Below are 14,028 nucleotides of genomic sequence, written 5' to 3' on the forward strand. Positions count from 1 at the left end.
CTATTTTCCTATTCATTATTAAACCTACTCCTGCATTACCCCTATTTGATTTTGTAATTATAACCCTGTAGTCACCTGACCAGAAGTCTTGTTCCTCCTGCCACCGAACTTCACTAATTCCCACTATATCTACCTTTAACCTATCCATTTCCCTTTTAAATTTTCTAACCTACCTGCCCGATTAAGGGATCTGACATTCCATGCTCCGATCCATAGAACGCCAGTTTTCTTTCTCCTGATAACAACGTCCTCATGAGTAGCTATTTTACTTCCGGAATATTTTACCCAAGAGGACGTCATCATCATTTAACCATACAGTAAAGCTGCATGCCCTTGGGAAAAATTACAGCTGTAGTTTCCCCTTGCTTTCAGCCATTCGCAGTACCTGCACAGCAAGGCTGTTTTGGTTAGTGTCACAAGGCCAGGTCAGTCAATCATCCACACTGTTGCCCCTGCAACTACTGAAAAGGCTGCTGCCCCTCTTCAGGAACCAGATACCCCTCCGTTGTGGTTGCACTTACGGTACAGCCATTTGTATCATTGAGGCACATAAGCCTCCCCACCAACAGCAAGGATTTTGCATTTTTGGCCACACTGTTATAAAATTTCATGGAACTCAGCAGTTCACAGGTATTACATCCACACTGATTTCATTGAACAATATTTTTTTAATTTATGTGGATAAAAATACTGCACAAAAGAACAATGAAATTTTACATTAAGTTAAAGATAAGTAAAGTGGTTTCTTAAAAGGTGAAAAAAAATTGTGTGTGCATGAGAGGGTTGGGGAAAAGAAGAGGGCAGAAAAGATACATACATAGACATACAGAGTAAGGGGAGGAGGTGGGGTGGGGTGGGGTGAGGTGGAGGGGAGTATAGGGGAGAAGATGGAGTGAGGGAGGAGAGAAATATCTGTGGAGACAACACATTGTCCTCTACAAATTCCATTTGTGTGTTTGAGATATGTGTCGATTGAGGTCCATTGGTAAGGCAAGAGAACAATTTAGTTGGCTACAGGTATCTCATAAGTGAAACTCATCTCCAAGCCCATCTACACAGTAAAAGATGAAAAATGTCAGAACAGTAAAGCTATATCCACTGTCAGGTCTTAGAAATAAACAGCAATGTTTTATATATTTTATACACTATATTCTCAGAAGTTAATGATTATGCGATCCAGTGCATGTGATAAATTTGTTTTTTAGCAGCATTATTTGGTAGCCGATGATAATTGGTAAGGAAATACATGATCGCCTGCCCACTGATAATCATAGTCTGTCACATGGATTGGTCAATAAATGAAGAAATGAACACAATACTAAATGATGAGTAGCAATACATGGCATTTGCGAATACTATTGATGTAATTCTATGGAGGGGAGTGAACCAAAATATATATGACATTGCATACATCTATGCACACTGTTCCACATTAACCATACTGTTCAATACAAGGATCAATCTTCATAGGAAGATGGTCATGTAACAACAACAACAACAACAACAACAATAATAATAATAATAGTTATAGTTTACTCATCCAGGAAATGAAAACTCCAACTAGACCATTTATTATGAAGCTACAAGCAATTTCACCCCTCTCAATGATTAAAACAATTTCTATGGATATAAACAGAGTATACCTCAACATGCTAAGTGCTGATTGTGTCATCACATCAATATTTTTATATGGAGATGGCAGCGAGTGGTTAATAGTTGAAACTGCTAACAGCGAATAACCATTTTCCCAGAAATTTTATTAAGAACTGCCAAAAAGGCACAAAATAGAAGTACAAGTCAAATCTACAACCCAAGAGAACACTGACTGTGGAAATAATACTTCAAGAACAAAGGATCTCTAATACACAACAGAAATAAGCATCTACACATTACCAAAAAACATTTATTGTTGTACCCTCTCACAGAAAGTGTCAATCTTTGACTGCACCTATAAGCCATGTAAGATTTTTCTACTCATATTTAATAAAAATAGGTTTTCTTTTTACACAATTTACCTGCACAGTTATATTATTGCGCATATTCTCTGGCACATTGCTTTGCACAGCAATGAAGCATCTTAATAAGCCCAGGCAGGAGAGGCGCTGAAGGTCTGGACTGTCTCTTCCAATGGTGAAAGGATCGACAATGTACACAACTATTGCTGGGGGATCTGAATCATCATCATCATGACTGCAATCACCAGAACCACCCACTGAACCACCAGATAACAATGGATCACGAGCACCAGATCCTGTGTCACTATCTGCCAAAGCAATCAGAAGATAAAAAATAATTACAAGACCATTTAATACTAACAAGTGCAAATATAAAATTATGCCTTTTAAGAATATGTTGAAAGAGTAAGACAAATAAGTACTAACATGAGGTAAATTTAGAATTTTCGGATCTGTACAGTTTGTAATGTATGCTATATAATCAAATTCTGTTATTCAATTATTATCCAAGAAATCAAATTACATGCAGGAGACTACTACACAAATATTATGTGAAATAGCATTCCATGTATTACACAATAAATTCAGCGAATCTTTTTGCCATTACATACGGAACAATATCACATTAACCAAGTAAATTTGCCTCAAATGCCTGTCAACTTACTATAAAAATTCAAAATGAGCATGTGCAGTTGTCTTTATAGGAAGTTTTGCAAGCAGTATTTGTGCCACTATTTTCTTTTTATGATCTATATATCATCTCATGTGCAGTCATATTTTTCTGTTTCATTGACAGGTAGTGATAAATCTTACATGTTTGCAGTCCAACAGTACCTAATTTCAGTTTCATCCTTCAAAGAACTAAGTCCGGAAGCTACATAGCTCTGAAATGGATGCGTTACATGGATAGTGATCATAAATTTAACTGTTTGCAATATTCAAAGTAAGTTACTCCGGGTCATAAACAAATTGTACATACAAGCAAGGATAATATTAATTATTTATTTAGTTACTGCCTTAAATTCTTCTATCATACTGTAAAACACAAAACTGAATGGCCACAATGAACTGAAGTTTATTCTTCTTCCATATACAAGCAAACTACAACTGCAAACATACACAAACACAGAAACAATTCAGGCACTGATAATATGCAGCTGCTGAGAATCAGTAACAACAAAATAGAGGGAGAGTGCCTGCTGCACTGAGACAAGGGCTCTGGTAGATAGCACAGAGAATGACATCCTGTGTGCAAAAGTCATCTGGCCCACTGCGGGTGGTCTCTTATGGCCGGCCCACATGGATGCTGTTGGCTGAATATTCGAAGCGTAGCACACCAGCTGCTTGGTGCCACGACTTGTATTCAAGTTCTACGCACAGATTTATAGCACATCCTTCTCCCCTCCCCTATTCCCAGCCCCCCCCCCCCCCAAAAAAAAAAATATTAAATTACTATAAAGAATAGGCGTTATGCTGATGGGGCATCAGGTTGAATGTGTAAAAATCCCTGGCAACAGTAGCGGATGCCACAGGCAATGATGGCAGCATCTCGACATCCAGCTCCTCCAAGTGGTGGAACTGTGCCAAGGTGAAGGCACCAGCCACACTGGCAGCGAAATTGCTGGTGGCAGTAAAGTTTTGTGGGAAGGCCCGGCAACAGGTGCTGGAGGGGGCGGGGCATGAGAAGCTGGACCCCAGAGGAGAGAAGAGAGGCAGGAGGCGGCGACATCAACAAGGAGGGTAGTTCCGTCCATGCAGAAGGGACATCCTACAAGGCCAGGACAGATGCTGAGGAAGGAGGCTGCAGCGGCGGATCTGCATAAGCAGATGCAGGAGAAAGCGTGGCTGGCGATCATAGAGCATCTCGGATGAACTCTCTTGTAGCAAATTTCTTTAGGGGCGCAAAAATCCTAGAAAACCTGAGAGACAAATTGTGGATCATTATCTGCCATAAATATATCACGCAATCCTTCAATAGAAGAAAATTTGGAGTAGGCCTGAATCATAGCTGCGACATAAGGAGGCCGGATAACATGTGAAGCAGCGACAACCAATGGCGAGGAAGAACTTAGGAAGGGTCTCAAGAAATCAACATGGATATGTTTCCACAGACTGCATTGCGGAGCATGGAGAGACTGAGCCTGTGGTGCTTCCTTTTGTGTACAAAATTGAGAGCAGGCAGCAACAAGATGTACACAGTCACCATCAATGACAAGCCAATACGAGTGAGACAGGCCAATAACTTGGTACGCGATACTCCCCAATGTCTCCGATGTAGGAGCTGAAGCACATATCGCCATAGGGTGGCCAGTATCAGAACCCTAGGCGAGAGCACATCCTTAGCTAAGAGAATAACATCATCAAATAGCAACCAGCAGTGAATGGGGGCAAAATAGTTGTGCCAAAGATGCTTGAACGAGGAGAACAACTTGACACAGCTGCAATCCAAGAGCTCATAACCCTTCCAGTGTGTATTGTGCCTCAACGCCTAAGTGAAAGCACAGGAGTTCATCCCGATCAATAGTATGATCTGACCCCATCGGAAACTAGTGCAGCACATCGACACCGGCACTGTGTGGCAGGCCAAAAATGTATTTCATAGTTGTAGCAAGACAGAAACAAGGCCCAATCCCAGAGGCAATGTGCTGCTTTGTCGGACAACAAAGCAGAAGGATTAAAGAAGAAACCAAGGGCTTGTGATCAGTAATGAGGTCGAACTGGGACCCATACAAGAACACAAGAAACTTTTTGAGGACATAGACAAAAGCAAGCACTTTATTTTCAAATTGGAGTAGCACTAGTGAATGGAGTTGAGCATTTTTAATGCTTAATCTGTCAGACTTTAAGAACCATCCTTATATCAATGTGCCAGAATGAGACTGAATCCACAATAAGAGGCATCTGTAGCACAATCAGGTTACAGAATAAATTTGTGCTAGTAAGTGATTTTAATTAAAAATTGCTACAGTTCTTTGACATTTGTAGGGTAATGCAGAACTGTAACTGCAGCAACATGACAATGTAAAGGCATAACATCATACTGATAAACCTTAAACCCCAAATACACAAGGTATGGCTGAAAAAAGTGTAACATGCCCAAGTTACGCTTCAACGCTGCAGTACATAAGACTATGAACAAGGTGGGTTATGTAAACGTTCTTCCATGGATGCACCCATCACGACAATGTCGTCAAAATAGTTGATGCGCCCCCTTGGACATTGTCAATTGTAAAAAATACTGAAAGATCAGTGGGACGCTAGCCACACCAAACTGGAGTTGCTGATATTGCTGTAACCCATAGGGCATGTTAACCACAAGGAGCTGTTTAGAGTCCACATTTAATGAAACTGATAATTAGGCTTAAGACAAACCAATTTTGTAGAAAAGCTGGCCTCCAGCGAGTTTAGCAAACAACTTGCCGGGGGAGGGGGGGCAAAGCGTAGGTGTTAATGACAGATTGAGTGTTAACTGAAACTTTAAAATTGTTGGAGGGGTGAATCTGTATAGTCAGTTTCTTAACAATCATGAACGGGGTAGACCACTATGATGTAATAGGCTGTACGGCACAGAATGAAATCAGCCTTTCCATTTTTTATTTCACTTGATAACACAAAGAGTCTGGAATAGGGCACGCAGGGAAAAAGGGTGGCTGTGCAGTAGGTTTCAGGATAATGTGATCCACAAAATTAGTGACATATCCTAACATATCTGATAAGAGTGACGAGAACTCTGAACACACAGAATCTAACTGCTGGCAGGGAACATGGTCAGAAACCATGTGCATTGTATTCGAAATGGAACCACCCCAAAAAAAAAAAAAAAAAAAAAAAAAAAAAAAAAAAAAAAAAAAAAAAACGGATTTATACATAGTGGGAGCTGTAAATTGCCCCAAAATTGGAGTAGCTGCTTGTTGTAATTTACCACAGGTTGAGTAACAAGAGACAACACCAGTCATCCTCATTCCACACAAGTTTGCAAGTCCAGTCAAGTCATGGCTGCACCCAGATCCGTTTATAGTCTGAGCAATCTGTTCATCACTCACACTTGATAAACAGTTTGTTGTGACTCGTAAGCACTGGAGACACACAATTAACACCCATGCCTATGACTGCAGGAAGGGGCTGGGAACGACACACAGATCCTGTATGTCTTTTTTCCTACAGTTGTTGCAAGTCACCCAGTACTTAGGGCACATGGCCCTGTCATTTTGCACGAAACACTATGGACAATATGGAAGCACAAAGCACTGCCGTTGCTGTGGCGGTTGTTTAGCACATGGCTGTCCAGTGCAGCACAGAGATCATGTTTATATGGCTGTCCACTTGGACTTACCGACACCTGACTACCAGAAACAGGAGCCACTGTGGGTATGTCACATCAAGCCTCATTCTGATCACCAGCAGATGAGATTACCAAAAAGATTGAGGAATATTTCACACTTCGGCCAAAGACAGATTCTCGAACTGCAGTGCCTGTTGACGCACGTCCTACTCAGGAGCCAACCAAATGATGGCATCACGGACCATAGAATCAGCACAAGAATCGTGTAGAGCGTCAATAACAAACTGAATTGCGGCTGAGTCTGGTAGGCTGGTGGAGCTATTTATGACAAAGATAGAACTCTACATGTAGTGCAATGATGTGTGTGCTTATGATAATAATTGGACAACTACTTACACATTTTGTTGAATGGAAGTGACACACATTCTTGGAGCAGTGGTAACTAGTACAACAGCTGGTAGACCCGAAGATAAATCCAAGAAAGGATCAATGCCTTACACATGTTTGTGTTAGTGACACCAAAAATGAGGAAGTGTTGCCAAAGTCACTTCTCGTAAGCCTCCCAGTCTTTGGCTGCATCATTGTAAGGGGAAAAAGGTGGCAGGTATGCTGATGGCATGGAAGTCTGCTTAGTCAGTGCGGGTGACTAAGTTCCTGATAGCAACCCTAAGAGCCTGCTGCTGTGCTGCTGCTTGAGGAGAGATTGAAACACTGCCTCCATGGACAGATGAACCGACAGACGGAACACCACAATCGTTTCCAATTTTATCGTACTGTAAGACACAAACAAAAGCATTGTCATAATTAACCAAAATTTATTCTTCATCCATATACAAGTGAACAGCAGTTCAGAGCACACGCACAAACTTGGAAACAAAACAGGTACGAACACAAGCAGTTGCTGACTGTAGGTCTGACCACAATATAAGGGCGAGTGCCTGCAGCACAGGGCTTACAAAATGGAGGGCTCCGGTAGACAGTGTGGCTGGTGCTGTGCTGTGTGAACAAGCCATGAGGTCCATCAGAGGTGGCCTCTCTAGTGGCCAGCCCACGCAGATGAATATTTAAAATGTAACACACCTGCAGTCTGGTACCGTGGTGCTTATCTGCATATTATAGGGTTATAGCAGTGTGTGTTTTCTTGGCTCATAAATTCAGATAACTTTCAGTAGGTAAGGACTGAATTTCACACTATACATAATTTCTTTTGTACGCTGTCCTCCATTCCTTTTAACCACCTGTCTCTTAGCCTTTTTCCCCTGCCCTTTCATGTTGTGTACCTTCCTGGGTAATCTCTTCTCCTTTATGTGCCTGACATATCTAGTATCACCTAAGCCCTGAGTCCTATTTTGTCACTGTAATACTATTTCTCAAGGTTTCATCCCACTATATTGTATTTTGCTTCTCTCTCTCCCTTTCATTACCCATTTTCTAAGGCATGTGTCTGGATTGTAAAATTACAATTATTACAATTTTACCAGCCACGTCCTGCTTCTACTTTGCCACTTGTCTTTTACCGTACTTAAAAAAAGAACTTACAAAAGAATTTCCTAATTATAATTTACTATCATCAAAAACTAGGTCATCTCTCTAATTTCCAAAGGACTGCTATTTTCTGGCACTGGTCATAGTATTAAATAAACAATTACCTCATAAGACAGTTAAGCAAATCATCAATAAGCTCTTTTCTACTTCCTTATCTCCTCTAGAGTAAATACTCATGTTTTATTTACATCTACACACATACTCTGAAAGCCACTTACAGTGCATGGCAGAGAGCATATTCTACCAAAATTATCGATTTCCTGTCCTATTCCACTAGCATATTGAGCCAGGGAAAAATGATGGTTAATATTTGACTGCAACCGCCATACTCTGTCTTGTCTTCATTCTCATTTCCCTTTCCCTCACATGAGATATATATGGTGGTGGTAGCGTAATGGTCAAGTCTTCCTGGAAGACAGGTTCTCAAAACTCTCACTCAACAGAGTTTTGTGAAAATTATATTATCTTTCCATCAAGGATTCACATTTAAGTTTCCCAAGAATTTCTGCTGCACTTACGTATGGACTACAAGAAGCCATTCTGGTTTTAGTAGTGTGTCACTCTATGTCTATTGTCATGCATATGTCATCAGTACTCCAAACACTGAACAATATTCCAGAACTGATTACAGTAGCATCCTGAATGTGTTTTATTTTACATATGCATTGCATTTTTTTCTTGATCCATTCTAACGAACTTAAGTCCTTCAGTCACCTAACCTAACACTGGTTTATGAGATCTTTCCAATTCACGTCACTTCTTAATTTGTACATAATGTGACATGCTCATGATGTTTACCATTCATCTGGTAATCAGAAACAACCAGGTTCTCTCCCTGTTATAAGCATTATCCTCGATTTATCCACATTTGAGGATAGTTGTCTTTCGCTAAATCAAGTAAGCATTTCCTTACAATCATTCAATGACAGTACCTTCTTATAGACAACAGTGATGTCAGCGAACAATCTTACAGTGCTGCTGATCATTTCTGATAAATCTTTTACATATACTGACAACATCTGATGTCCTATTGTACTTGGGCACATTCACTGTCCAGTGTAACATATGAGTTCTCTTAATCAAGTATTCATTGACCCACTAACATATGTGTAAAAAAATACTCTGTATTAGCATATTTACCATAATGCAATACCATTGCCTACATAATTCGCACTTCTTGGTGCACATTCTGTCGCGTATTAGGTAAGTAGTCTATCTTTCTTTTGTCTGGCGATCAAGAAACTTAACAATGTTAGCAGCTGATAGTATAACAAACTGTCTTAGTTCAGGAACTGTTACTTTTTTTCTTCACAGAAGAAAGGGCAATAGGTTGGGGAATATAATTAAGGCTGGGCAGGTCATACAGACCACAGGGTGAGAGGGATGCCACCTGATGTGAGGATGAGGTTTCCTCTCACTCATGCAACATGTGGATCCTTCTCATCCTGTAGTCTGAATGACATGCCCCTCCTTTATAACCTTCTGAACATACCCTCTTTTCTCCCTGAGGAATGAACTAACAGTTCCTAAAGTTAGGATGATTTCCTGTACTTTTATTTGTGTCTACTATTTCATACTCCATTTTTTTTCCAGTGAATTTTCCTTTTGGTATAAGTAATGGCAAGATGCCCTGACAAATGTTCATGGCGGCATTTCCTGTAATCAAATTCTGTACTGCTCATTCTGAATACCACTTTATACGAGAGTGAGTCAATAAATAAGTCTCACAAGCTGGAATAGCACATATTGTTTTAAATTATGCACTAGAACGTATCTAGAAAATGGAAGCACATTTCATGTAGAAGGTAGCTGATAATCAGTATTGTGGCTAACACACAGTCATCTGCAGCCAGATGGCAAATGTGCCATGTGTACCTGACTAGAACAGCACGATTTTCGTATGCCAAGGGACATCAGTAGTGGATGTTCACAGTTAAATTCATCGCTTATACGTTTAGAACTGCATTGCATGGAAAGTTGAGTTCAGTTGGATAAAGGAATTCAAAGAAGAACAAGGAAAAGAAATCACAAAAAAGAAAAGTCATGGTTATCCGGTGACGCCACGTTGTTTCCACATTTAGAGGTGTTTCATTACCCCTGGACACATCAATCTTTAAGATTGCAGCAATTTATGGAATGAAATAAATTTGTTATAGCTTTAATGGTCATTGTTGGATGCAAATGTTGCCACAACAAATCCATCCAGGCTTTAATGCCTTATCGAACAATGGTGTATGTGTTTTAAATTTACAGGAGGAATAAACTGAAGAATAAAATAAATTTCAGACTGGAACATATGGCGCTGATGTCATGACGCCAGTTTGCAAACTTTTTTCTGACTCACCTCTGTAAAAACACAGATGTACTTTGATGTCACCAAACTAAGTTCTCTCTACAGCCAGTACCAAAGTTTACATTTTGTAAAGTAATAACAGGAAGGATTTAGAATCATTCAGCTAAGTACAATGCATTAATGTGAAACAATAACTAACTGTATGCTGTTTATTTCTTACCATGGTCAGATTTTGGAGTGGATGGTGCTTTATCTGGAATTTGCCCTTGATTGTTCTCTGGAGTTGATGGAGGCGGCATAGGGGAAGGCATAGGCCTCTCCACACAAGAGCGAGATAACTGAGCGTTTTCTGGTGGATCCAGTAATGTCTTATCAAGAGGTACTTGCGTGAAAAGGTTAACTAAATGATGACGGCACACCTGTACAAAGATGCCAAAAATCAGAAAAAGGTTACTGAATTTTCAAAAAACATTGGCAAAATTTCTGACTGTAAGCATGCACATGACAGTGATTTAAGGAAATGTTTATCAAGAGGAGGAAATGAAAAGGAAAATGTTATGTTAATGTTATGGAGACAGGAAAATTAAAGTGGCAAGTTACAAAATATGATGTAAAACAGAGGTGTAGGATGAGTGGTGTGGGGAAACACACACACACACACACACACACACACACACACACACACACACACACATGCGCGGAGTGTGGGGGGGGGCAGGGGGGGGGAGGAGCATTATGGCAAAGGAGGTGGATGAAGGACAGACTGTAGGCAAAGAAGCAACAGTATATGGATGTTTTCTTTATGAATCAAATAATATGTCTATTGGATTTTATGAACAATTACCAAATGACACAATGCAAAAATGACAGCATAGAAATGAAATGCTTACCTGAGCATACAGTTTGAGCATGTTGGTTGTGGAAGTATCACCAAGTAAAGAAAACCACTCATCAACGGGTTCCTTCATAGTATGAGCTGTATTCTTCCCAACACGGAGGATACCATCCTTCCAGTGTTTTGTAATAGGGCAGTGTCTACCAAGTCTGCATACCTGAAAGAACATTGACACATGCCTAAAATCTGGAGAACAGTGTGACAATACGAATCCCAGCCCCTATCAAAATCTAACAAGCAATTAAATGTGTGTTCAGACATTGTTAAAATTGAAGTAGGGCACTGAACAAAAGCTCTGTAATAAGCAGATGTAACATCATGGAGAGGCTGAAGGAAGGGCTCAGCACAGCAATGAGCACATTATTTGGTTGTTGTGGGCAACATGTTCGTATGGTGTAGTGATGTAGAATCAATTTTAATTAATCTGTCCACTTAGAGTGGAACTTCCTTTAATATGTCACAAGATATTAAAGTCCTTATAATATTAATCAGTTGTTAATGTTTATAGTTGTGAACACTGTACCAGAATATTTGTCCCTAATATATCAGAGAGAGAGAGAGAGAGAGAGAGAGAGAGAGAGAGAGAGATTTTCCTGCATATTCCATTTAACAGAAGTGCTACAACTCTTCTTTTCTGCATGAAATTACAATACATCATAGGTCTGTAACATACCTGTATTACCAAATAGCTAACATGTTGCATGATATGGTCCCAGGCTTCCAGGAGCAACAAAAATTAGATTTTCGTATTTCATATCATTAATGACCAAATTTTAAAATTTAAAAGGCTGTCGTAATACACTCATTAAGACGTATAATCTTATTTAAAGACTTATCACAGTAAGATAATTAATATTGTTAAGAACAATGAACGTTTTGAAGCAGTGCAACACACGGTACACAAATTACCCAGACAACAGCCATCCAATACATGAGAATGAGAGCACTTAACAGCTTCCACAAAACTTTCATATAATTTCAAACCACCTCTTTCTCACTAACATTAATGTCAAACATTTAACATATTAATTCTTTCATAAAATAATCAGATGTTTGAAGTTCATTTATACATGGGAGTTATTACCACTCTTCTTGAATTTACCATTTTGTCCCAATGACTCAGTTGAATGTTTGATTTAACCAGTCAAAGTTTCTTGTCCTTCACACCAAACTTCTTTCTCCCCCCCCCCCCCCCCCCCCTCCCTATGAATACTTTCTTCAATTGCAACATAGTTAAATATAAAGTGTTGGCACATTTAAAGCCTTTTTAAATGCCACCCTGCTATCTCATCAAGTGTGGCTTATGGACATGTCCTAACAACCAGCAGTGTGATACCTCTCTACCCTCATTTTGGAAGGAGACAATGGTATCCTCCATGCACTGGAAAACCTTTCGGGGCAGGTTCTTTTGTTGGACAGCCCAAAGAGCACCTGATGAATCATAACACATGGGGAATTCAGTGCACTGTCACATTTCACCAGTCTGTGATCCACAAGGGCCACATATCACTTCGCATAAGAAAATAAATAAAATTTAACTTGAAATGTGTATATGGGATTGTTTTTCTTCGAAAATAACACAGAAAACTATAAACTGGCCTTGCTCGGAGCTACCAGTGTACGCCATTGAATCGGCATGGGATATATTTAATATACAGTGGAACAAATGCTAGAAAACAAAAAGCTGTTGTACATGCCTTGAAAATACCTTAAGAACTGTATAGGCCACTAATCAAGCAGAGTAGCTGCTTACACTAATAATGCAGGAGAATCTTCTTATCTACTACAATATGATCATCAACAAGGTGTTTCATTCACTTCTCTAAAGATTTTAATACTTTTGGCTGAATATTTATCAGTCATTCTGTTGGTGGGTGAGTGAAGCTATTGAATGTTGAAGAGCCACTGTTTAATAATTAAAGATGACTAACCAGATGCAGTACAGGTGCTAGAAATGAGGCTTGTCACAGAAACATAACATGCATGTCTAACAGTCTCAGGCTTTACACCTTTGCAATAGTGTACCTTGGGCAAATTAAACATTTATACAACCGAAATGATTTCAATATAACACATTTTCTCAGTGGAAAGTGAAGTCCCATTTTTCACCCCAATCCTTCAGTCTCAGAAGCATCAACAGTAATTGACAGACTGTTGTAAGGCATTCGAGCTACACTAAATGACAATTAGCAATAACCCACACTCAAAAACTGCTGTACAGGAAAATAAAACAAAGTAACAGCAAATGGGGAGTCCAAAAATTGTTTCATAAGCCACCTTTCCCAAAAGTTGCAGAAAAATAACAGTGACTGAGTGCAATCACTGCAATTTTCTGAGCTGTTAATGTTTCTATATATGATGAAAGAGCTGCAGTTTCCTCATTTTTGTTAGTAGTTCCTGCCCTGAACTTTCTATGGACATAATATATGAAATTTAATAAATTCTGTTTACCTCATAAGTTGCACTGAGCTCCTTAAAGAATGTCCGTACTTTCTGCAGGACGAAGTCATTGTCTGGTGCAACAACAACAAATGCTATATCTCTAGCATATGAATATGGTTCCAGTAATAATTTCTCCCAGTACTGAATGGCATAAGGTGACAGCGAAAGCCAATCTTTGTCATAACCAACCATGAGCGATGGAATAGGTTGTGGTTCACAACGGTCATTTGTACCTAAAATACATCAATAAATACATTAAATTGAGCATTCACTCACATTTAACACAGAAATTTGCAATGATGGATTGTTAATAATGTTTCTACATAACAACACATATGATCGAAATTTCTGATAATTCATTTCCAAAAATCAGCAAAGAGCAAAATGTCAGTCGTGTAAGAAAAGTAAATGTTGTTACAGGAATCATTGATTTGATTCAGTAGTTAACTGACTCAGGTTGCCAGCAAGCAATAGGGTTTTTAAAAAAAAAAAAAAAAAAAAAAAAAAAAAAAAAAAAAAAAAAAAAAAAAAAAACCACTGCTCCATCCATCTGCAAAGTGGCAAAGTGTAAGCGCAATTCGATTTTTGGGTGCAAAAGGATCTATACCAGCTCAAA

General features: G+C 39.3%; 1 protein-coding gene across 2 annotated transcripts in view; it reads right to left on the reverse strand.

Annotated features, from left to right (window-relative positions):
* LOC126167518 (mediator of RNA polymerase II transcription subunit 13) overlaps window positions 1-14,028 on the reverse strand; it is a 211,199-nt gene that overhangs the window by 22,983 nt on the left and 174,188 nt on the right. For both annotated transcript variants that reach the window (XM_049920483.1, XM_049920482.1), the window contains 4 exons: window positions 13,422-13,645; window positions 10,966-11,127; window positions 10,296-10,494; window positions 2,016-2,263 (listed from right to left, as the gene is read on the reverse strand). In XM_049920483.1, the coding sequence (XP_049776440.1) occupies window positions 2,016-2,263; window positions 10,296-10,494; window positions 10,966-11,127; window positions 13,422-13,645 (833 nt within the window). The remainder of the gene's footprint in view (window positions 1-2,015; window positions 2,264-10,295; window positions 10,495-10,965; window positions 11,128-13,421; window positions 13,646-14,028) is intronic.

The sequence above is a fragment of the Schistocerca cancellata genome, chromosome 1 (genome assembly GCF_023864275.1).
Source record: "Schistocerca cancellata isolate TAMUIC-IGC-003103 chromosome 1, iqSchCanc2.1, whole genome shotgun sequence".
NCBI classification, from domain to species: Eukaryota; Metazoa; Arthropoda; class Insecta; order Orthoptera; family Acrididae; genus Schistocerca; species Schistocerca cancellata.